At 41.2% G+C, this 22,680-nt stretch overlaps 1 protein-coding gene across 1 annotated transcript in view; it reads left to right on the top strand.

Moving 5' to 3' along the window:
• SLC7A11 (solute carrier family 7 member 11) overlaps positions 1 to 22,680 on the top strand; it is a 61,217-nt gene that overhangs the window by 2,376 nt on the left and 36,161 nt on the right. Inside the window, exons 2-6 of the mRNA XM_032187537.1 lie at positions 1,197 to 1,323; positions 5,691 to 5,806; positions 13,380 to 13,505; positions 16,162 to 16,261; positions 19,127 to 19,171. Of these exons, the coding sequence (XP_032043428.1) occupies positions 1,197 to 1,323; positions 5,691 to 5,806; positions 13,380 to 13,505; positions 16,162 to 16,261; positions 19,127 to 19,171 (514 nt within the window). The remainder of the gene's footprint in view (positions 1 to 1,196; positions 1,324 to 5,690; positions 5,807 to 13,379; positions 13,506 to 16,161; positions 16,262 to 19,126; positions 19,172 to 22,680) is intronic.

Here is a 22,680-nt window from a genome sequence, read left to right on the forward strand (position 1 = left end):
TAGGTGGTTTTGACAACTGTAATTTTCATCTTAAAGTCTAGTAGCATAAAAGCAGGCGGGGAGCAGACTTCGTACATGTTGCTGATCATAGCTCTGTGTGATTCAGTGCTTGCCAACTTTGTTTTGGTTTTCCTGTGGCTTCTCAGAGTCTCTCAAAAGGGCTGCCGACATTGAACTGAGGTGGCAAACCTTTTTTCTGCTGATGAGGTCGACCTGTGGAGCTGAGAATCCATTGGCTTTGAGGCTGGGTGATGGCTCATTAAACAACAGTAGCAGACGATGCACGGGCAAAGAAACCTTCATGCAGGTCCTCATAGTTGCAGCATGCTTTTTCCTGCTCCATAATGGCTGAGGCAGTGTGTTGTGCTGGAGGCAGCCTTGGCGACCTCCCTGGGAACTGCTGCTTACTGTGAGTGCTTCTAATGCTCACCCAAGGGGGCCTGAACCACTTCTGCACGAACCTGGTTCCCCACTGTGGCAACATGATGATGATTTTGGTTTTATTTTAGTCGTCGTAAAGACACTGAGTGTTGAAGTGAGCCCCCTGCTAAGACAACGTGAAGTTGTCTGTACTTAAGGCAATGCAGGAATGAGCAGAGCTTCCATTGTGTTGGTTGCACACACAGCACTGCACTGGTGTTGGAAAGCCAGGGCCAAGCCGTACCCAGAGTTCTGTATGTAAGGTGTTGGGGGTAATAATGAGGAAAATCCTCCACCTGCAATTCCTGCTTCCAAACTTCAGTCTGTCTATTGCTTTCCCCATGGCTGAGGAGAGGGAATGCAGTCTTTAGGCTTTCCTTCAGGGGCAAGGCAGGGATTTCTGAGGCTGCAAGGAGCTGATCGTAGTTCGATAACAAGCATGTGTGTCAGAGGGCTTTCACTTAGCTGGGCCAGCTGGGGTGGCTGGCGTGACACAGCAGTTTGTCATACCTCTTCCCAAGGCACGGATGAGTAATGAAACACCTTGCTAGCAAATAGTTTGTTCAGTGGCTTTCACGTAAATGTAACTGCATACATGTACAGCTTGGGTAACTGCAGGTCTAGCTGAATGACTCGAAACTTATAAAATTGCTTGAAAGAAAGAGGATTAAAATGTATCAGAAGTTGTGATACTGCAGCAGCTCCGTTGTTTACCTTACAAGTGTTTGGAAAGGTATTTCTGGATATCTCGTGATGCCTTAGCTTAACTCTTACAGGTGCCCTCTGCTATGCTGAACTGGGAACATGCATTAAGAAATCTGGCGGTCACTACACCTATATCCTAGAGGCCTTTGGCCCATTACCTGCTTTTGTGAGAGTCTGGGTGGAATTACTCATTATTCGGTAAGTGTATCATGGCTTTTCTCTGTTTCTTTTCTGATGGCAATATGCTTTTCAGTCATGAAGAAAACTCTCCAACACATGATGTGCAAAAGAAATCAAACATATCTTGACATATGAGCTAAGTTTTTTAGTACAGCTGCTTCAGAGAATTTAACAATGCTGTTTTGCTTGTTGGCATTGAAACATTAAAAAATGTTTCATGTATAAAAAAAAGATTCTATGAAAAAAGCCTGTCACACAAATTCAGCTACTTGTTTAATTTTGCTAAGCTTACTGTACCCATTAATGTTAATACCTGTGCCTACTTGAAATACAGTGGAAGAGAAAAGTCACCTCTGCATTTTGTCAGTCTTGAAAGTGGCTTTTGGAGTCGTTGCTCTTGTCTATACATACAGGAATAATGCATAGCAAAGTTATTGCCCAGTATATTTAAGATTTCGGGGCACCATGTATTCTCTAGATGTCAGTTCAAGTCCCTGTATTTTGTTTTCATGGTGTGTTAGAGAATCACAGAATCACAGAATTTCTAGGTTGGAAGAGACCTCAAGATCATTGAGTCCAACCTCTGACTTAACGCTAACAGTCCTCACTAAACCATATCCCTAAGCTCTACATCTAAACGTCTTTTAAAGACTTCCAGGGATGGTGACTCCACCACTTCCCTGGGCAGCCTGTTCCAATGTCTAAAAGAAGTTAATATGAAAAGCACTAGCTGGGCAAATAAAGCAACAGGAAGTCCTTACATATCTAAAACGTGTGAAGTACTGATGTGGTGTGGTTGATGCAGCCCTCGACTTTGTATAAGATATTACAATATGAAGATGCAGAATTACGAAACCATAGCAAATAAATTTTCATAATGTAACTGGATCTTGTTATCACACTAAAATATGGCCCATTTTATTTTATTTTATTATTTTATTTTATTTTATTTTATTTTATTTTATTTTATTTTATTTTATTTTATTTTATTTTATTTTATTTTATTTTATTCTATTTTATTTCATTTTATTTTTTTAATAGTATTGCTGAGGCTGAAAAGCTTGTTATATGTAGAAAATGCAATTCACTTATGTAAAATAAATTCAGGAGTGATCCATGCGAGCCTTAGGCTAGTTAGCACTCCTTTCCTCTCTCTTCTGAAACCAGCAAATGAATCACAAAAGCACAAGCCTCATCTCAAATCACAGCTATGTTTACATAATATTGACAAGTTCTAGCATAGCCTGTTGAGTTTAAAAGCACTAAGAGTGCTGAGTCATTATGAATCCATAAATCCTTATCTTGTTTTCAGAGGAAATAATTGTGTACGTCAGATGGTCCCTCACATCCTCCTCACTCATCGGTAACCCTTGCACAAATTGCAAAATTTCCACCAAATGTAGTGAAGGAGTAGATACCTTAATAATATTATCTTCTTGCCAAAGAGAAAACCAGATAGAGGAAGCAGACCTATGGTTTTCACTGAAGGAAACAGTGGTGTGAACATAGCTATATCCTTGCACAACAGAGAATCAACAAAAGAGAGTAATGGTAGAAATCCCCTTGTTAATCTGCACCCTACTGGGCAGAGGGGACACTATTAGCTTAGGCATAAGTACCCACAAGAAACGAGACTTCAGAAATTCCTCTCCTCATGAAATGTTTAAAAAATTTTGTACATATGACAGTGTCTTAGGAGTATCATAAAAACATTCTTAGTCATTGTGATCTGCCCCACACCCAGTAAATAATCATCCTGCACATGGGAAAGAACATCAGTGGATTCTTTAATCATCAAATCTGAGAGGCAGCAAGGGAGACGTACTTGTTATAACTTGTGATGATCAGAGTAGCGCTGCCTAAACTCCATGTAGTCTCCTGTCTGACTCTGGCATCGTAAACTAATTGGCTACTGCTATCAAAGAATTTGGGACTTAGTATGCACCTATGGTGTTTTCACTGGGTGAAACTGCACACGCACTTCTCAGTTAAGCCTTTTCTCCTCTGAAAGACACAGAATTATCACACCCACAGGCTCTGGAGCAGCCACGACCAAAATAAACTTTTTCTCTCCTCATATATCTTTACAGCCCCTCTTTTACAGTGTAGGATGCACTTAAATTCTGCCCATGCACTGACTAAACTGTGCTAGCATCCCCCTGTATTCAGAAGTGCCTTACGCTACGCTGTTCCTCATCCAGTACATGTAGGAACTCCTTTTCTCCCTAGGAGTCAGGTTGTGGGTGTACTACATACCTACAAAAATACTACAAAAAAAAAGTTCACAAGTGAAGACAATAGTGTGAACACATTGTCTGTAGTGCTTGTATATGGTGGTTGCTAAACACAGGTTAGGTAAGAGCGCACTGCCAAAGAGGTGACTTACTCACCTCTGGTATGTGCTGCCGGCAGTAGGCCTGCCCTTCTCCCAGTGGCTTTTTTTTCTCTCTCTGTTGCTTTTTTTTTTTTTTTTCCTGCCCTTAAATGAAAGCTGCTAATTCACTTTCTGTGCTTTCATGAATGTACAGATCTTAGGAGCCTGCCAATCTTTCTTTCTGACTGCAGTAAAAAGGAATATGCTCCATCCCTTCAACGTCTGCCTCAGCTAGCCAGGCACACCATCACCACCATCTCCCCTAAAATGTGGGAACACAGGAGGCCTACATATTTATTAAAGATATAACTAACTAGATATTTAATGAAGGTATAACTTAAGAGCTCTGTTTTTAAAGATGAACATTGTGGAGCTAACGGTGACTGCCACTTTATTAAGGCTTTTCTTAAAATGAGAGAGAAAAATCCAAGTTCTGGGGGAAGGAGCAGAGGCTGAGGAAAAAGACCTGGGAAAGCTCCAAAGATCTGATCCTTCATCTGATCCAGGCCAGTTCAAGCTACTTTTGGCAGTCTGCAGCATTCAAATGCTGGAAGCTTGGTGATCTGCTTATGTAAATCAGAAATATTCCACCAAGGTAAAGACAATAAATGGATGGGTAAAGCTCATGCAGGGGGCGTTCAGCCTGTAGCAAAGGCAGCGGCTGTGAAGCCAGTTGTTGGCCAGTGAGAGGGGTGGTTCTTGTGCATGGGGTGTACACAAGCAGCAATCCTCACTTGTCTCTGCAGAAACTTTCTTAGGAAGATGCTTCTGGTCTGTGCTCTCCTGCTGTTTGGTCCAACACAATGTGTGACCTTTTGGTTGAGTCATGGTGCTAAGAAAGTGCTTTTTGTCTCAAAGGCAAAGCTCTCTTGTGGAAAATTCCTCTAGCATTCAATGAAGAATAATACTTCTCTGCAGAGTTTTTACACTGCTCTATAGCAACTATGTTTTTGTTAAAATTCTTCTGGGAGATGTATATTCTGCACTTAAGGCATTGTTTTATTAAATGTTCTGGATTCCTCATAACAAATTTGAATGGACTCTTGTTTAACTCAAAAACAATATGAGGCAGAATCAAATACCTTTTTTTTCCTTGCTGTGTGTAAGTGTGATGAGGCACAGTTACCACCAGCTGTCCTGAGGAGGGAAAAAGTGTCCTCCCCAGGCACATGGGAACAGACCGCTGAGACTGTAATGTGCAGACAGTGTCTGATCTCAGGCACAGGGCAAAGTACTGGTAATACATGCCAGTGCTAGGGCTCCTGGCAAACATTTAGCTTGTCTTGAAGAGAAAGACTGTATGAATATTACTTCAAATTTGTAGATGCCTGCATGCCTGCTTTCCCTTGCATTCCCGTTTCATGGAAAGGACTTTCTGTACTTTTGAGGATTTTTGTTCTCACAGTGCTGGAAAGTTGTTACTCAATAAAAGTAGGAAACATTATAAAAATTCTTTGCATTTTAGGATATACCATTTTCATTCATTTTTTTTTACCTTGTCTTTTTTTATGTTGTCCCAGATTTATTAATAGGTTTGGGTAACTTCTGGATGCTTATTTCAGTACAGCAGAATTCTCAGCTTCACTGAGATTAATTTGCTTGTCTGTGAGGGGTAAGATGTACCTTGCCACTAAAAATTCAGTCCCCAACAACTTTCACTCAGGGTGTTGCCCATGCAATTTAATTGTGGCCACGTTCACTTCAAGCACGGCAGGGAAAATTTGTGTTGATACATTTCCTTTCTTCACAACACGAAAGTTGTAAGAGTGAACATGGGAAGAAGTGATGCTGGCAAGATCATCATCACTGAGCAAAGCCAAACTGTTTATGGTTATCTGTTATACTCAGAAATCATGGTACCTGGTGGCATAGCTGCTAACAGGCACCACAGTTAGGTACACTTTGCAGTTCTGTGATAATAAATTTACAGTATGATCCCAAATGGATATTGTTTACATACTACTGCAGATTAATTTTGTGATTTTTTTTTTGTTCTTACTTTTCACCCTAGCCCTGCTGCCACAGCAGTGATATCGTTGGCATTTGGACGGTATATTTTGGAACCTTTCTTTATGCAGTGTGAAATCCCAGAACTTGCAATCAAACTTATTACAGCTGTTGGCATCAGTAAGTATCCAACTTTAGTTTTCAGGAAGAGTAAAGATTATGTAAATTAAAAAAAAATAAGTAATCACACTCTGAACAGGTAGTCGTTTGGTGTGAATCACTGCAGAATGATTGTGCATTCCGTGCCAAGGGCATCAGCATGACTTTTTGCCTTGATTTGTGTATTTGTGAACATATGTAGTAGTAAAAAGAATACCAGACTTTATTAATGGCAGAGAAAATCTATTGCCAACCCTGATTCTGTTGCCACTGAAATTAATGGCAAAACTCTCATTATTTTTGTGGAAGCAATTTTAGTCCCTAAGAGATGGTGAGCCAGTGCCAGAGATAGGAAAGAATGATTACTTGATTTTAAGTGCTTTGCTTTACCTCTGTTTTAGGAGGCAAGTACTTGCCAAGTATGATGCCATGAAGAAATGTAGTTCCCTTGACTGGAGCACAGGCAACATGAGATCATTTTTTCTAGTCCCTCCCTGTCCTGCACAGTGATAAAACTTACTGAGGCATCGCAGTTCGGGAGGCAGGAACCCAAAGGACTTTGGGAGCAGGGTGTGCACTTTGGTGAAAATGCATGCTGGTTACCAGCAGTTTGCTCTCCTCTTGCTAAGTAATGAGTGTAAAGGGATCGTTTGGAGCTGATGGGGGGAAGGAGGCTACCCCTAGACCAGGAACTTTTCAGTCTGCCTGGATTGGTGTGTGAATGAGGCTCTGCTCCACGTGACACTGGAGGCTTGTTTCCATCTTTGTGCAATTACCAGGGATGGTGCTCCTCGCACACGCACACACACACACACACACACACACACACACACACACTCACTCAGCTGTCCTGGGAGGAGACTGTGGAGCAGACGTGAGTAATTAGTAACAGATTGTTCCTTTCAGTTTGGCCAGTGCACATAGCAGAAACAAAAGGACTGGAAAAAAGAATTAAGACTTGCAAAGTGATCAAAGGCACACAGGAGACCACTTTAATTTTGCACAATAATAGGTTCGGATTACTTTTTCTTTCTTTGGGGTAGAGAGTTCAATTGACATTGAAATTTGCAGTCTACAGGTTACTGAAGCTTTGTGTAGGAGCTCTCTTGGTAAGAGAGCTCTTCTGGCAGGAGTGTTAAAAAAAGCACTGTGTGACCACATTTCTTTCTGAATTAATTATGCACAAACTATAGGTTTCATAGGAATAATTGAATTAAGGGCTTGAATTTTGAGGTCAATGACTTTTTATGGCTACATCTGGCTAAAATATTTCAGTAAGAGATAAGGGTGAAACAGATGTTCAGCAACTTCAAGGTCACTGTGACGGAATGTTAAGTGAGGACTCCGTTAAAAGTGTTTTGTTAAGTGTGTGTGATTCAAGCACAATAAGCGAACACTTTAAAATAGATTTTTATTGCTTTTAATTTAATTGAAAATCTGTGTGATAAGCCAGGGCTACACAAAGTAATTAAACAAAGAAGTAGCGTTGCAGGGGGGGTGCGGAGATATGCAGAAATAATTACACCCTAAAGGGAGATAGGAGCTCACAGCAGACTGTTCCTATGGTGACCAAGGGTCTGTGCAGAGCAGGTAGGATGAGCTGTTGTTTCACTGAAGCAAGAGTTTCCTGGAGAAAGTTTGTAATTGTGAATGGGATGGTGCTGAGAGAAACACGGACATGTCAGACTGAGGCTTTATTGTAATTTTGCAGCGTGCTCTGCAGTGGAGTTTCATTTTTAGTGGGTTTTGGTCATATGCTACACTTAAGCTCAGGTACCAGAGGATGTACGGCTGTTAATCTTGTACTGTAACAATTAGCTGTTGGGGTGGAAATTGTTATGAATGTTTTGTAGTGTGCATATAGGCAGAGCAATAGGCAAGATTAAGATGTTGTTGAGCCTCACAGACACATCGGAGCCCTGAAGATCTTATAATCCAATTTAATGGTGCCAAAGGTAGTGTTTGCTTCCACTGAAAATTGTGTTACGTTAATCAGAAAGTGAAATGATGTGCTTTTTTGTCGTCTTACCAGCTCTTGATCCCTTCTACCACCTATGATGACAGAGCGCTTGCTACATATCTGTCTTTATTACGTGGGCAGAAAGGTAGTAAGAAGCACGGTTAAACTCTGTCCTTGAGTGAAACTTTATTTTATAGCTTTACCTTGTCATTTCTCATCATACTGGAAAAGTCAGGAAGAGATTTTGAAAAATCTCTAGGTGATCCCCTGCTCCCCAAAACAGTCAGCGTACCTAAACAATTTCTGACAGATGTTGGTCTAAAATCGTCTTCAGAGCTCCAGAGAAGGAGTTTCTACATCCTCACCCAGCTCTGTAGCCCATTTTTCTTTCTATCCTTATCATAAAAAAGTTTTCTCATTTGTTTTTCACCTAAATATCCTTTTTTTTTACAATTTAAACCTAATATTTCTTCTCTTACACAAAACGGACACGGAGGGCAGTTCTTCCTTTCCTCTTCATGGCCATCTCAGCACAGCAGATTTGTGAAGGAAGATAAGGGGGGAGCAGGTGAAATAGTGCATACCAGCATTATGCATGACCAAGAACGATGTTCATGCTTGTGCAGGAGAGAGGGTTCCTTTTGACATGGTGTGTAATGCTTGCCCAAGGTAGGTGCAGCCAGGATTATGGTGGGGAGTGGCAGACACTGCAGCTGCTTTCTAGTTGTGAACAAGCACTACTCATGGGGTGGCTGCAGTCCATTCTACTCCCCACCATCCCACCTCAGCCTCAGTGATGAAAAAAGGAGCAATGGTGCTGAGAGGAGACCATATGCAGATCATATGAGAACTGAAATGGAACTACTGGAGATGGTGACTTTTAAAAATATCTCCATCTTGGTTTGTTATTTTTAGGAGCAAAGCATCTGCTGGGCACAAAATTTCTCTTGAAATCATACCTGTCCTGAGCTGTAGACACAAATTTTCTGTTCCAGGGTATGGTGCTTTCTTCATGGTAACTTTTATTTTATTTTATTTTTTGAAACAAAGAGTCTGAACATTTCAGTGGCTCAGAAGAGAAAAGGGTGCTCATGTGGAGTTTCTCATTCCTCAGGTTCCTAAGCCTCTGAGAAGCACAAGCTGCCTATTTTCAAACTTAGAGATCACTTTAATTCACTCTGTGTTTTTCAAATGAATCTCTCTGCAGGGGGAAACACCTAGGCAAATATGGGATATGCACATCTTGGTCTGCCTGTCAGTCTGCCATAAAATTTTTTTGAACTCACTCAATTTAACTGAAACTTAGAAAAGAACAGACGTCTCGAACATATTTCATTATGACATTTTTTATGAAAGTAAGTGGATAGGTAGAGAAGAGAGAACCGGTACATGCCCTGACATAGGGAGGAAGTATAGAAGAAAATGAATACAGGAGAGGAGGCCTTCTAAATGCCCAACTTTGCTTGAGCTGGAGATTTGCCTCCTTGCACACAACAGCCCCAGGACACAAAGCAGAGGGATTCAGGCCATCTTTGTTCTGATGCTGAAGACTATCTTCTTTTTAGGAGAAACATTTAGAAATTTATTTTTCTTTTTAAATGAAAGCTGATAGACTTCTCCATATTTATCGCTTCTTCCATTGAAGAAGACCTTTGCAAAGCATGAAGATAGGCAGTGTAAAAAAATCTATATTCATGCATTGCTTTAATTGCATCTGTTAGCTCTTCTCCTAATCTTACGGTTAAGTATATTCAAATATTCAAATATATTCAAAGTGAGGGATAAATTATAGTGTGTTAATGTATTGAACTGTACTATTGATCTACAACCTGAATAGACATGCAGCCTTAACTGAGCCAGTTCTAATCTTTTCACTTGGTCTCCATATCAGACAGCAAATATACAGGATTCAAACAAACAGAAGAAAAAAGAAAAAAGAAAAAAAAACACACAAAAAAAAAAATAACAACTATTAAACTGTAAGGTTACCAACTTGCACATTTATAAAGCTTTTAAATTTACTCATATTTTGGGCATTTTATGCCACAATAATGGATGATTTTCTCTATTTATTTTTTTTTTGAGGTCTGCTAAAAACCAACCAACAAACCAAAAAAAAAACAAAACAAAAAGAAATACCCAAATTGTGACTGTTAGACAGAGGCCATATCATGCTTGAAAACCAAGGCCGCTGTACAGATCTATCAGGGTTTGCTGGCAAACACTCTGGAAAGTTTTGTTGGCGTAAATTTGATGTGTATGTGAGCCTGTAGTTGCTTTTTTCTCATGTCATGGCAGCTGTTATGGACACTGCTCTCTCCTGCTGACAGTTTTCAGGCAAGCAGTGTAAATGAAGACATCTCTTGGCTGTAGGAATAGCAAAAGCTGCTCTGGTGGGTGCTTTTGTGCCCCCTGTGACTTCCTTTTAATTGATGCATTAAAATCCACAAATTGAGGATACTTTTGGCTTTGTGTAAATGCCTTGAACCTAAAAGCCTGACAAGCCAGAGGAAGGCAGCTCCTGTGGTTTCCTGCTGAGGCAATGGCACATACGTTCCTGAAAAGTAGGCCAGGATGTAATGCTTGCTGCTGCTGCTCCTGTTAGATTTTGTTATCCATTTATAGCTGTGTCTAAGTGAAGGGAAAGGATCGTGAAAAGCAACATGATCAGTGTTACCATTGTGTTCAATTGTTCACAAACCTTATTTTGTTCTCCCTCCACACTCCCCTAGATTAGGATTCATCTCACTTTTACTTAGCTATTTAGTTTGTCTAGTTGTCCATGCTCCCTGTAAAGTTAGTGGTGAAAAAGGGGAAGAGACCCATCCTGGAGGTAACTCATCTCCTCTTAGCTAGGCATCCAAAAGAGATGTTATTAATCATCCTCTGGAGGACAATGTCTTTTCACTGAGGATGCAGGCAGATTAGATGTCTGACTTTCAGCTTGCCAGTTTAGAGCTGAGTCCTACTTTTGCTATTCTTTTGTCTGGGGAGTTGCTACTTCCTTCGGATTTTTGCTGTGATCCTGTATCAGAGCCTCTGCAATCTTGAAGTATCTCCATAAGATCTTATTCACATAAGAGTGCTGTTGGATGACGACCATAGACCCGAGATATAATTTCCATCTTCATTAGTGCAGCTGCCCAGCTGTGCAAGGGACTTGATCTTACAGAAGACTTAAAGCGAATGGCACAATGCGCTGGTCTGGCTGCAGATGTAGCTTTCCTTCAGCTTCCTCATCAAATGAAGGTCCTTGCTGTGTCCATTTTGCTTTCTCTGTTCAATTAGAAAGCCTCAGCTAAACTGTTTTGCTGTTTTGAACTCAGAGTCTCAGGGTTGGAGAAAGTTTAGCAGCCTGCTCACATGCAGGTTGTCTTCATGAAAACATCACACTCAATTTTTTTTCCTTCAAGCCAATGTGGCTCTTCCACAAATTTTTGGCTTGTGATTTGTGTGTGGCTGACCAGCAAGGAAGGTCATGAGTGGATCAAAATTAATGTTTGCACTAGTTTGCCATCCGATGACACTCTCACTTGTGTATCAGGAAGGTGAAACTGATGCATTAGTAAACCTTGAGGAGGAGGAGGATGCTCACATTGCCTATTCTGACCTGGGTCAGGGTAGCAAATTGCTGCAATGAGCTTGAACACTGGATAAGCTGGATGTCAAACTGCACATCTTTTCCTACCCATAAAACTCTTCTTTCACTTTTTCTCATAGCCTAGTCCCTGCCCAGGCTTGTCTTGTGAAATAGGAAAGTGCAATATACTGAACTTTCCAAGAAACTTGAAGTAATTCAGTTCTTGTTTATGGCACTGGATTTTCTTAATAGCTTAAATACTCTTGGCAAAATAACAGTTTTAAATATATTTTGCTTAGATGACAGCTGTTTAGCTTATCTACCGTTTTACCATGTGATCAAGCCCTAGAAAAGATGGTGTTATCTCAGTCAGCAGTGACTTAAAGGGAACTTTGAACATCTAAATAAGTGAAGTTATGTCAGGGTAATGTTGTGACAATAGAGTAATGAATCAGGCCCCTGGAATTTTATGTTTCCTGCCAAGTGTATGTATACAAGGAAGTAATAAAGCAAAAAAAAAAAAAAAAAAAATATATATATATATATATATATGTAGTATTTAGATCTGATGTGATACTTTGCAGAAGTTCAGGAGACTTTCTTGTGACTCAGAAAAGAACATTTCAGTTCAAAACAGTGAAATACTGTGACCTTTAAGATCTCTTTTCTTTTTTTCTTTTTTCTTTTTTTTTTTGGTGAAACCCTGAAATTAAGTGATGTTGTGAGTTTCTATTGAATTTGGTCAACAATATTGGTTGACTTTGGTTATAATTATATTGGAATGCAGATTCCTTGTTGTTTTCTCACTTTTCCATTAAAACTAAACCACTTCTCATTTAAACAGAGAAGACTTTTTTTTTTTTTTTTAAATACAGTTTTTGGCCTTGTCACTTCAGAGCCGATAAAAAGTGCCTGGGATAAAGCAGCTGTTTTTGTAGCCAGAAAGGTTGTGCCATGCCAGGCCTGCAATGCTAGCTAATGCAAACTAGCTCTTAGGCTCTGGTGGGATTTCATGTGTCCCGTGATGCACCATGCGGCTGCCGATGCAGATGAAGCAGTGCTCTTGGGAGAGCTGGAGGGAAGGAAGGGCTCTGGTGAGGAGCTCGTTCATTAGTTCTGTGCCGTGGAAGGAGAGAGCAGATCACTGAGCAGGCTCATTGTACCATGTTCACCTTTGTCTGCAGCAGTGGGGGAAAGGGAATTTTTATCTAGTGAAATGACTCACATTTTCCATTCACTTGGTAAATATTTTTTCCTTTTTTTTTTGGCAAACTACTTTATCGATTCTGTTTTACCAGGGTAATAGTTTACATAAGCTGGTATAAGCTGGAATGACTGGCACTCATATAAGGCCTCCTGTTCTCCTGTTAGTTGGTTCCTAGCAAAGACCAGAAGATGCCCTCCCCGACCCAGGACAGGGTATGAAAGCACTTCTCACCCAGACTGGTTGTGTTGGCGAAGCACAGACCTGGGCTTTGTTTTCTTTGCCAATTCCCAGCATGGACAGCAACATTTCTTGCACTCTGGCCCTGTTGAGTCTAAAGTGGCATGGCTGTAAAGGAAGGGAAATAGTGGGAAAGAGATGCAGGTGTCAATAAGGCAGTGAGTGACAAATTCATACCGGGTCTAAATGAGTAATGTCATTAGTAATTTTTTCTGTTTTCTGAAGTGCAAATCTCTAACCAAACTGCCATCGATGCAGAAGTATCGAGTGACAAGGGTTGTGCAATTAATTTTTTTCATCTGAGGCAGGCTTCTGTCAGCTCATCGTTTACCAACAGCTAACGAACCTGGGGAAATGAAGCTTTAATTTGGTGCAGAAGGAGCCAGGTGGAGAATGAGGAGATGGATGGGTCAGAAAGAGGGGGTCGGCTCAAGCATTTCCAGGGGAGCCTGGAAGGGAAATGTGAGAGGTGGGAGGGCAGCAGAGGGAGAAGGTTATCAGGGTGTGTTTCCTTCAGTGCACCTGAATCTATTGTCTGTGCAGCCTCTCAGAGTTTTGTGATTTCAGTGACATGAATATTTCTTTCTGACTTTTCTTTTTCCCCTTGCAGCACTAGTGATGGTCCTGAATAGCACAAGTGTCAGCTGGAGTGCCCGCATTCAGATTTTCCTTACCTTTTGCAAGCTTGTAGCAATTCTGATAATTATAGTCCCTGGAGTTATCCAGCTAATTAAAGGTATGAAATGAAAAGTAAATGCTTTTAAAGTGTTTTTATCTTTACGCTCCCCAGTCTCCCCGCACCTGCCTCCACCAAATAATGCTTATAGCAGCAAAATCTCTTAATTAGTCTCTGCTTGTTCAACTGAAGCTCTGCACTGTCATGTAATTGATTAGAAGTGGAACTACACTGGGATGAACTGGTATTTCCTTCTGCATGCCAATGAGACTATTCAGATCAGACTTGGCTTTCAAACGAGCGATAGGATTGCTCTTCTCTGTAAATTGCATTTTGCATGAACCTTGTGAAAGGGTCAGGATGAGCTTTAATGACGGATGGGCATGTCCCTCGCCAAAGCACTGGCCTCATCCAAGCAGAACATGCCTCTTTTAATTGCACTGGTGCCTGGTCCTGTCCAGTACTGCGTGTGGTGGTGGTAGGGTCTCAGATTTGGGGAATGTGTGAAAGAAACAGTATGATGAAGGCTGTTCTAATTGAGAATGCTAATCTCCAATCAGTCGGTAGGGGTGGTTGGATAGGTATTTATTATTAGAGAGAAATGCAGAAGTTAAAGGTGCTGTACTGGAAGACAACCCGTAGTTAGCTAGCTGTTGCTTTCACAGGCTTCCTGCCCGCAGCTCTACTAGATTCTCACATTTCATGTACGCTTTATTTCTTCCAAGGAAGATACTAACATGTGCACCTAAATGCAATAGTTTGGGACTAACCAAGGGTAAGAAAGGCAAGCAGCATTGTTTGGAAGGCCAGATTTACTCTACAGGCTTTGTCAATGTTGCTGCCTAAGCGAGGAGCATGAACAGAGGCCATTGGTCTCTCCCAGCCTGGAGATGGCTATGCAGGCCTTTTGCTGGCTGTCATTTGGGTAAAGCCATGCTTGCAGAGAAGCTTTACTGGTACACGCTCAGCCACCTGCAGAGGGAGGCTCTTCAGTCAGAGCCCTGGCAGCAGAGAGGGTGAGACGGAACAAGCCCCAACTCTCTCCGTACATGAATGCTAGGCAATAATGACAGGAAGCACGAGGAGCTATTCAGTGCAGAGGGTCAGAAAGGGGAACACTTTTGAATGAATCGGTGGCAGATTTTAGCAAAAACTGTTGCTGCTGGCTGTGTCCCTGGGGACGCTCTCCTATTGTGCTTCACAAAGCCTCCCGTCTGTCAACAGCACAGCACCAGGCTCAGTGTAACTCTGGCTAGCAATAGGCTCTGAAATAAAACTTTTCCTACGCAGCACTCTGCTGATTCACTATTTCTGTTTTCATGCTTTTCACTTTCTTTCTGGCTGTTGCCATGCCTCTTCCCTCACTTCATTTCATGTGCAAGCTTTCTCCTTGTTCCCCTCTGTCCCTTTTCCTCTAGGCCTTTGAAGCAGGCCAGACCAAAGTTTGGATTGGCTTTACCACTCTTACATAGATCAAAGAGTGTCCCTGATTCCCCACTGGCACCTTTCTCTGGCCATGGCTCTTCACGTATACCAAAAGCCTCCACTTCAGTGGGAATTCTGACTGAGAACTTAGTAAACACTGAGTAAAGAGTAGAGGATTTGGCCCATTGCTAATTAAATTCTCAGTGGATTCTCCTTCCTACTGCATTTCTGCAGAGTTGGGGTGCAACTGGAAAACTGGAATTTTGTGGGGAGGTCTTAAGAACTGTAGAGCACCTTGCAAATGATGAAATACCACACCTCAAGGGCTCTGACAAAGGCACACATTTAAAGCTTGTATTGTGAACTTAAAGTTCCCAGGAAATTCCTCCTCAGTAATTTCTGTTGCATATTTGGGGAACTATAGTATTAATCAGCCTTGGTTTCTGCATGGAAGCTCTTGCGTTGTTCAGCTGTGGCTATGCATACACTAGGAAAGACGAATGCCTTGTGTTTCTTAGCAGGAGTGTGTTTACACCAGCAGAGAGACAACTGGTTCTGTCAGAACCTTCCTCTGTAACCAACGGACATTCAAAAAGATATTTACTGAATATCAGGACTTGGGGTGCATATAGGGTTTTGGGGCACATTGTGTGTTCACTTTGGTATTGATCTTTGGCACTCACCTATCCTGCATCTTTCCTGCTGTCTGCCTGGCATTTTTTTTCAAAATGTTTACTTTCAAACATCTGCATGTGTAGAAGCATAATTCTTACTTGGTATAATGTAAGCTACAGTGCTGCCTATAATGTGGTAGAGGGTTGCTAAGGGCTAAGAACTTCTGGGGCAGAAAGGTTTTAAGACACGGAGTTTGTTTACTTTAAAAATGTTGCTTGTAAGTGAAATGCTTGCAATGTTCCTTCTGATGAAAATGTTAACAAACAAGGTAAAATTTTATAGCAAAAGCTACAGACCTCATTCTGCTCTTTCATGTTGATGTAAGTCACTGCTGGAGACAACAGTTCAGTGAGTGTCATCAAGCTCAGAATGCTTTAAAAAAACCTAATAGGTCAAATTCTGCTTTGGCATAGCTAGAGATGCCACAAAAACCTTTTACAATTACTGGCAGAATTTGGCTGCAGGGGTTGGGTCAGAAATTAAGGTCAAGAGCAGAACTTGAAGTCAGTGGACTGCTGGGTGATTAAATGTTCTCTGGGGTGATATATTTATTTGTTTTAAAGTAGGAGGTGACCAAAGAGCTTGTTTTTCAGTACTGTTTTTGTTGATGTTGCAGGCGAGACACGGCACTTTAAAAATGCCTTTGCAGGGAATGATGCCAGTATTATGGGATTACCACTTGCTTTCTATTCAGGAATGTATGCCTATTCAGGCTGGTAAGTTGTTGAAACCTTAAAGTATTTGTCTTGAAAGCAAACACTGATATGATTTAACAGACAGATTTATTTATATAACAAATCGAGTTGCACATTCTACATCTTTTGCCAAACTGCATCATGTAGTAGGGGTAGATCTTGCCACTGTCCCATATGCTCAGTAGCTATTCTGTGAGCCACTCTAAGAAGAAACGATTATTCTTCTGTCATGTACAATATGTAAACACTCACTGAACACTAAAAAATAAAAATTAAATTAAAAAAAATCTTAAGACTAGAAATAAAGGTAACAAGAAAAAATATTCTTAAATCCATACTAGGTATTTTAATCAAAGTCTAAAAGGGATAATAAAGCTTTAGGCTTTGTTGAGACAGAATTTACAGGAGAAACATCTCTGAACTAGTAGAAAGTTGTGGATCTCCATCCCACTTGTGTGGACCTCAGCCTTTGCTTTGCAAAAGCAGCATTTGGAGAACCTGAAGTAAACTATAACTTCAGTGTAGACCATAAAACAAGGTAAAAACTAGTTTCTTATGCCTTTTGCTCTGATGGAATTGGATCTCACTTAACAAGAAGTGCAACTGGCTGCCATAGAAGTTAAGAGCTATTCACTGCGAGCAAAGGCATGAGAATCTGCCTTCAGGTATCCAGCTCAGAACTTTCTTTTAAGTTCTTTCCCTCTCCCCACCAAAGTACACAGCGGCCAGTTTGAAAGATGCTGATGCGCTTCAAATCTGCCTTACGATTTATTCATGCTTAGTGAGGGCTCTGTGTTGCACAGTGCTGATGTGCTTTGCAGCCGTGGCATGAAAAAAAAAAAAGCCTACAATGCACAGAGTGGGCTTATTTTTGAGATAGCTTTGTCTGCAGGTCTTCCCTTTCCTTTCCATAGCCTCGCAGGCTGTGAAGTTCTTTCCCTTGCACAAAAGACAGGGGCCAAGTGATAAGGGTTTTATTTATTTAATTTGAAAGGACAATGGGAAGAATATTTGAGTTCTCTGCTGGCCTGTAACTCCCCAGTCGCAGGAGCACTATAAACATGCACAGTAAGGAACTGAACAGTACTTTTATATTAAATGGTGGGGGGGGAAACCCAAGAGAGTCTGAAGCCTTTATCTGTGATAGATATGTAAGAAAAGAGCCTAGCATTTTGAAAACGCAAAGAAATTGAACTCATTACAGGGACAGTCTCTACCTTCTTCTCTCTCTCTCATATAACCGTCCCTGTCTCCCACATGATAGTTTCCCACTTTTAAAATATTACCCTAGCTGTACATTTTTCTATGATAGCAGTTTTAAAAGCTCTCCAATATTATTCACTGCCGAAGCAGTTTGTTGACTGTAAAATATTGCATCAAAAAGATTGTTATTCTGCTGTTGTTTCTTTCCCTTTTCCTTCCCTTCTCCACCTAACGTTCCAAACCCTCTAAAATAAAAATCATCTCGGCTTCTCCTTTACACCTTCTGACTTTTATTTCAAGGTCCTTATTTGCCACTTATAAAAGAAATTAGCAGGAAAAGATCTAGTTGGGCTAGTGGTTCTCCTAAGCTGCCGATTTGTCTTTGTCACCAGCTCCAATTGATTGCCTCAGAGCACAGAAGAGCAGACCATTAAGTGGAGTGTCAATAGCCTTGCACTATCGCTTTCATGGGGCTAAATCAATTAAATAAGCTGAACGTGAAGGAGTGTTGCAAGTGCTGGTGGTGTGTCCCAGGACGGAGGCAGAATTTTATGCATAGCCTGTTACACTATTAACTTTTAAGGATACAGCTTTAAATTAGAAAACAAAAGTGGTATTGCTTATGTGTGGGTTCATCCTGCCAAGGGCAAATGTGAACTCCTCGGTATATAAAATGCTGGGTGAAAAGGGACAAGTAGAGAAAGGAGTGCAAGGCAATGTGTCTTTGCATTAATAAAAACACTGATGCAAGATCACCAAATTACTTCTGTCTAGTGGCAGAGCTAAGAGTAGAAAGAAGTTGCTAGACATCTTACTAGGCAGAAGCCATCTCTCCCTGAACTATCCTGACCCCTTATTTTGTGCTGTGCACTCTAGTGAGTCTAGAAACAAGTGCTGAGGTGGTTGCATACGATGGCAAATCTAGTTTTGTAGGCTTTCATGCTGGGTCACAAAATCATGCTGTTTAGTGAACCAGCCTTAGCTCATTCTTCTAATCCAGATCTCCTTCAAGACCCGGGGTCCAGAAACGCTCCCAGACTTTCTAACAGATCAGCTATTGTCTGTTTACTCATTGTAACGCAAGGTTGCATCAGGTATTGTTTGTCTTCCTTCATCTGGTCTAAAAGTAGAAAGCCAGCACAAGCACTGTCTGGACGGCGGCTCTGTTTAATTAGCCAGGATGTGGCTCTGTGCCCGTCTGAGCCAGGCACACCTGTGTGATCCAGCGATGCACAGACCTGGTGTTAGCACATGCAGATCAGTGGGTTCAGTGACCCTGAGGCTTTATGGTCGCTTTGCATGCAGGGCTGTGCCCTGTGCACACTCCCAGTGAAAAATGTGTGTGTCTGTGTTTAGGGTTAGGGAAAACATAATGGGTCTAGTATGTAGGGGGGAAAATGTAATTTCATTCCGCAATGGGATGACATAGCTCAGGTCGTTTTTCCCTCTTTGCTGTTTTTTTCCAAAAATTGAAAAGCAGGCTTCCCTTCCTGAGTGTGAGGATGAAGGGGGGTTAAATCTCAACCCATTCTTAATCCAACATCGACCTGTGGAGAGTCTGTTGGAACTGACAGCACTGCTTAACTAAAAGCATCTTCTTGATTCTTTGGGAAATAAATACAGGGTCAAAATCTACCAAGTCCTCACCAAGTCCTCATAATATATTTTATAACTCTTTTCTAGGTTTTACCTCAATTTTGTTACTGAAGAAGTGGAAAACCCTGAAAAGTATGTACCTTTTTTTTTTTTTTTTTTTTTAATTTATTTTTTTGACGTTTGAAAAATGGTTGTAAAATTTAAAATGCTCTAAAAGTAGCGATCTTCAGAAATTCTGCATGCTGGTCAAGTTGCTTACTTTTCAGCAGATCTGAAATCTATTTGAATTGCAGCTGCTTGAAGATTTGCTATTTTTGGCCTGTCGTGACCTTGTTATGTATGCTGCTTTTATGTGCACAGAAAGCAGAAAACTAAGTAGCTCTCCAGGGCTCTGATTCTCCCCCTCAGGATACAAGTAACTATCAGTGGCTCCTTTCAGTGGAAGTTACTGGTATCCTGTCAGGGAAATTTTGCCCAAGAAACTTATCTGCTGCAATATTTGGCAGTTTTGCTATGTTTAAATATTAATCAAATGCTTAGTTCTACTTGTTTTAGATGTCTCAGAGTTGCGGGAGCCTGAATACACATAGCACAGCATCCCATCCAATTAAGCCTAACATGGAATATTGGTGGGAGTCTGTTTCAAACCAGAGATGAGCACTCTCACAGCATCTGTCTGTACAGTATGAAAAGAAAAGCTCTCCTCTTACCGACAGTTTGATTTGGCAGATCTATTTTCATAGATATATTTTGGTGGAAGAGGGCAATAGTAAGACGATATTAACCTTTTCTAAAAATTAAATAAATTATGTCCTGTCAAATCAAATGTTGTTCTTTGAGGAAATTAACTGTTTACCTAAAAATTCCTGGATAGATATAATTTACTTATGTTTCTTAAATGAGGCTCATGGCTGGGTATCACATAACTATGTTTAAAAAGACCTCCAGCACTGTACACTCGTTTAAAGCTTTACATCTGAGATGTATAAAGAAAAAAAACACAACACACAACTAGCAGTTAGAAGTGTGCTGCAGGGCTTTAGGTGTTTTCTTCTGAGTCTGAACCAAGCCTGGTGCTATTCAGTATTTTTCTGAAAGACCTAAAAATAATTATAGAAAGAAAAAAAAAAAAGATGATAAACATGAAGATGGCAGAAAGGCTGACAGCTTTCTATTGTCTGAGTGTCTGTGAGGGGTTTTGTGTGTTAACGGGCTCTTCAATGTGATAAGGATGTGTATATCAAGGAATTTATGACTGGAAGCTGAAACCAGACAAATGAAGGTAGAAAATACAGCATTAATATTTAACAAGGCAGTTGACTAATCATTAGAACAAATACCTTTGTAAACATTGGATTCTTCATTGTTAGTCCTCCATTCAGACTGAACACCTTTTTAGAAGCTTTAGCAAACCCAAGTCATTTAGGTTGGTGAAGAGTAGCTGGCTGATGCTAGAGGATCAAATAGCAAATCTGGGTTTAGCTACCAAGAATCCGTGTGCTTTGAAAAGTCAGGGGAGGCAGACATACAAAACAAAACAAAAGAAGCACTTTTTTTTTTTTTTTCATTTTTGTTTTTGCAAAATTATAGCAGAGTGGCTTAAAAATTAATGTGAAACTAAATTAAATGAGTTAAGTGATTCTGGTCCAAATCTGCTTCAGGAAATTCTGTGGAGATGGCTTGGGAGTCAGTCTTAGTGATGTGATCAAAAACATTTGCTAGAAGCAAAATAATTTATAAATTCTCATGTGGTTACCATCAATACTGTATGATGTTTTTAAACATACAGATTCCTACCACCCTTTGAGACTTTTCATACAGTTATGTGCCTCTCCAGTCCTCTTAACTTTATGATGATTAACTGAAATTATTGGTAATTTTCATTACAGCTAGTTTGCTTTATGTTGACTTTTTCCTGCTTGTGGTTTCAGTTAGGTGAGTGCATGTTTTTGAACATGTTGCCCTCTGCTGCTTAGGACAGAAAGATATCATGTTGTGGCCTGTCCTCCTTGCCTTCATTTTTTTTTTTTTTTTCTTATTTTAAGCTAAGCACCCATTGAAACATGTTGTATCACAGCTAAGAAAAATGAGATTTGGATTTGGGGGTTTTCTTTGTGGGGTGTGAGGGATGAAGATGCTCTTGTGTGCCCCACCTTGTGAGGGCCTCCCTGTCCTCTTGGATAGAGGGAGTGGAGGGTCTAGAGACAAGCCCCAGGGCTGGGTTAGTCCTTCTGGTCTGCGTATTTCAGGATAGCTTTGTTAAAACCAGCTCCCTTTTATTTGTGTAATGCTGTTGCCAAGCTGTTAAAGATTCCCTTCATCGCTCTCCATGATGGGGCTGAATGGGACGATAAAGATGCACGGTGTTTACAGCAAGATCCCAGCCTCCCTGCACCAGTACAAACAAACAGTGCAAGAGATGGGGATTTCATGTGCTCTGTAATGAGGGGCAGGTAATAATAGGGCAGGTGGCTTGTTACCTGCTGTGCTGCCAGAGACCTCTGCACCCCTGGAAATGGGGATTCTGGACTTCCTGAACTCAAAACAGTGGGAATATTTTTTATCCAGTTGTCCCACCTGTAAGTGGCAAAACAAAGCAAGAAACAGTTGAGTACAGGCATTAGGAGAGCCACTGACTGTGCTGCTGAGCAGCATTCAGAGTCATAGGCTTTTATTGCAATGCAACTGCTTTTGTATATATATATATTGAGCTAAGATGCTGTCTTTCATTCTTGTAGTATGCCTTATGTTAAAGAACACACACAGTGCTGTGGAGATGCTCTGTAGCTGTTTTAAAAAAGGAAGAGGAAGCACAGCCTTGAACCATGTAGGGTTTGTACCAGCTCCAGGTGTGCAATTTGTATTATTTGTCCATGGTTAGGGATGCAAATTACTTACAGCGGCAGAGGTGAACGTGGTGGTTCCTCCTGTGCTGTGCATGCCAAGGTAAATGTTTGTCAGAGAATCAGTCACAGTTGCCTCTTTCCAGGTGTGTGGCAGCTTTTTAAATAACTGCCAGCTGGTGCTTGGGTGAGCAGTCGGCAGCATCCCTGCCTTAGCCAGCCGTCTGTAAACCTGCAGAGAAATGTGCTGAAAGGGTTATGGAGAGAGCTGCTCCCTTACATCAGTGGGGATGCAGAAATTTTCCTTTTTTTACCCTCTAAGTCCTGGGCTCCCTCCCCACTGTTGCAGTATCATGAAGGAAAAGAGACGGAGCAGAGCCCTTGACTATATCCTGAAATGCACTGGAAGATGCAAACATCTGCTAGGTCATCTTGTAGATGGTGCAGTTTTCCAGACAGGGATTTTTTTTTGTTTCCTGAGGTGTGTGCAGCACTGGGAAAGCTTGCTGGAGTGTGGCAAGTGCCTCTGCAAAGGCAGGGAGGTAGGAGGGAGGCAGGGAAAGTGGGTGCTCTTGACCTTAGCCAGCTGAAAGCTGCCCTTGTGCTCCTGCAGAGGCTGTTTGTATGGGCAGAAAAGACTCCTGAGGGCCGTGGGAGTCTGTGTAGGTGCAGCAGCCTGCCTGGGTGCAATAGATTGGAGAACTAGGTCTATAAATAGGATAAATACTATGGGCCTGAGGCACTGAGATACCTAGGCAATATGAAATCCTAGACAGAGAGCTGACAGAGACAGTGGAA

Source organism: Aythya fuligula, chromosome 4, assembly GCF_009819795.1.
Source record: "Aythya fuligula isolate bAytFul2 chromosome 4, bAytFul2.pri, whole genome shotgun sequence".
Taxonomy (NCBI): Eukaryota; Metazoa; Chordata; class Aves; order Anseriformes; family Anatidae; genus Aythya; species Aythya fuligula.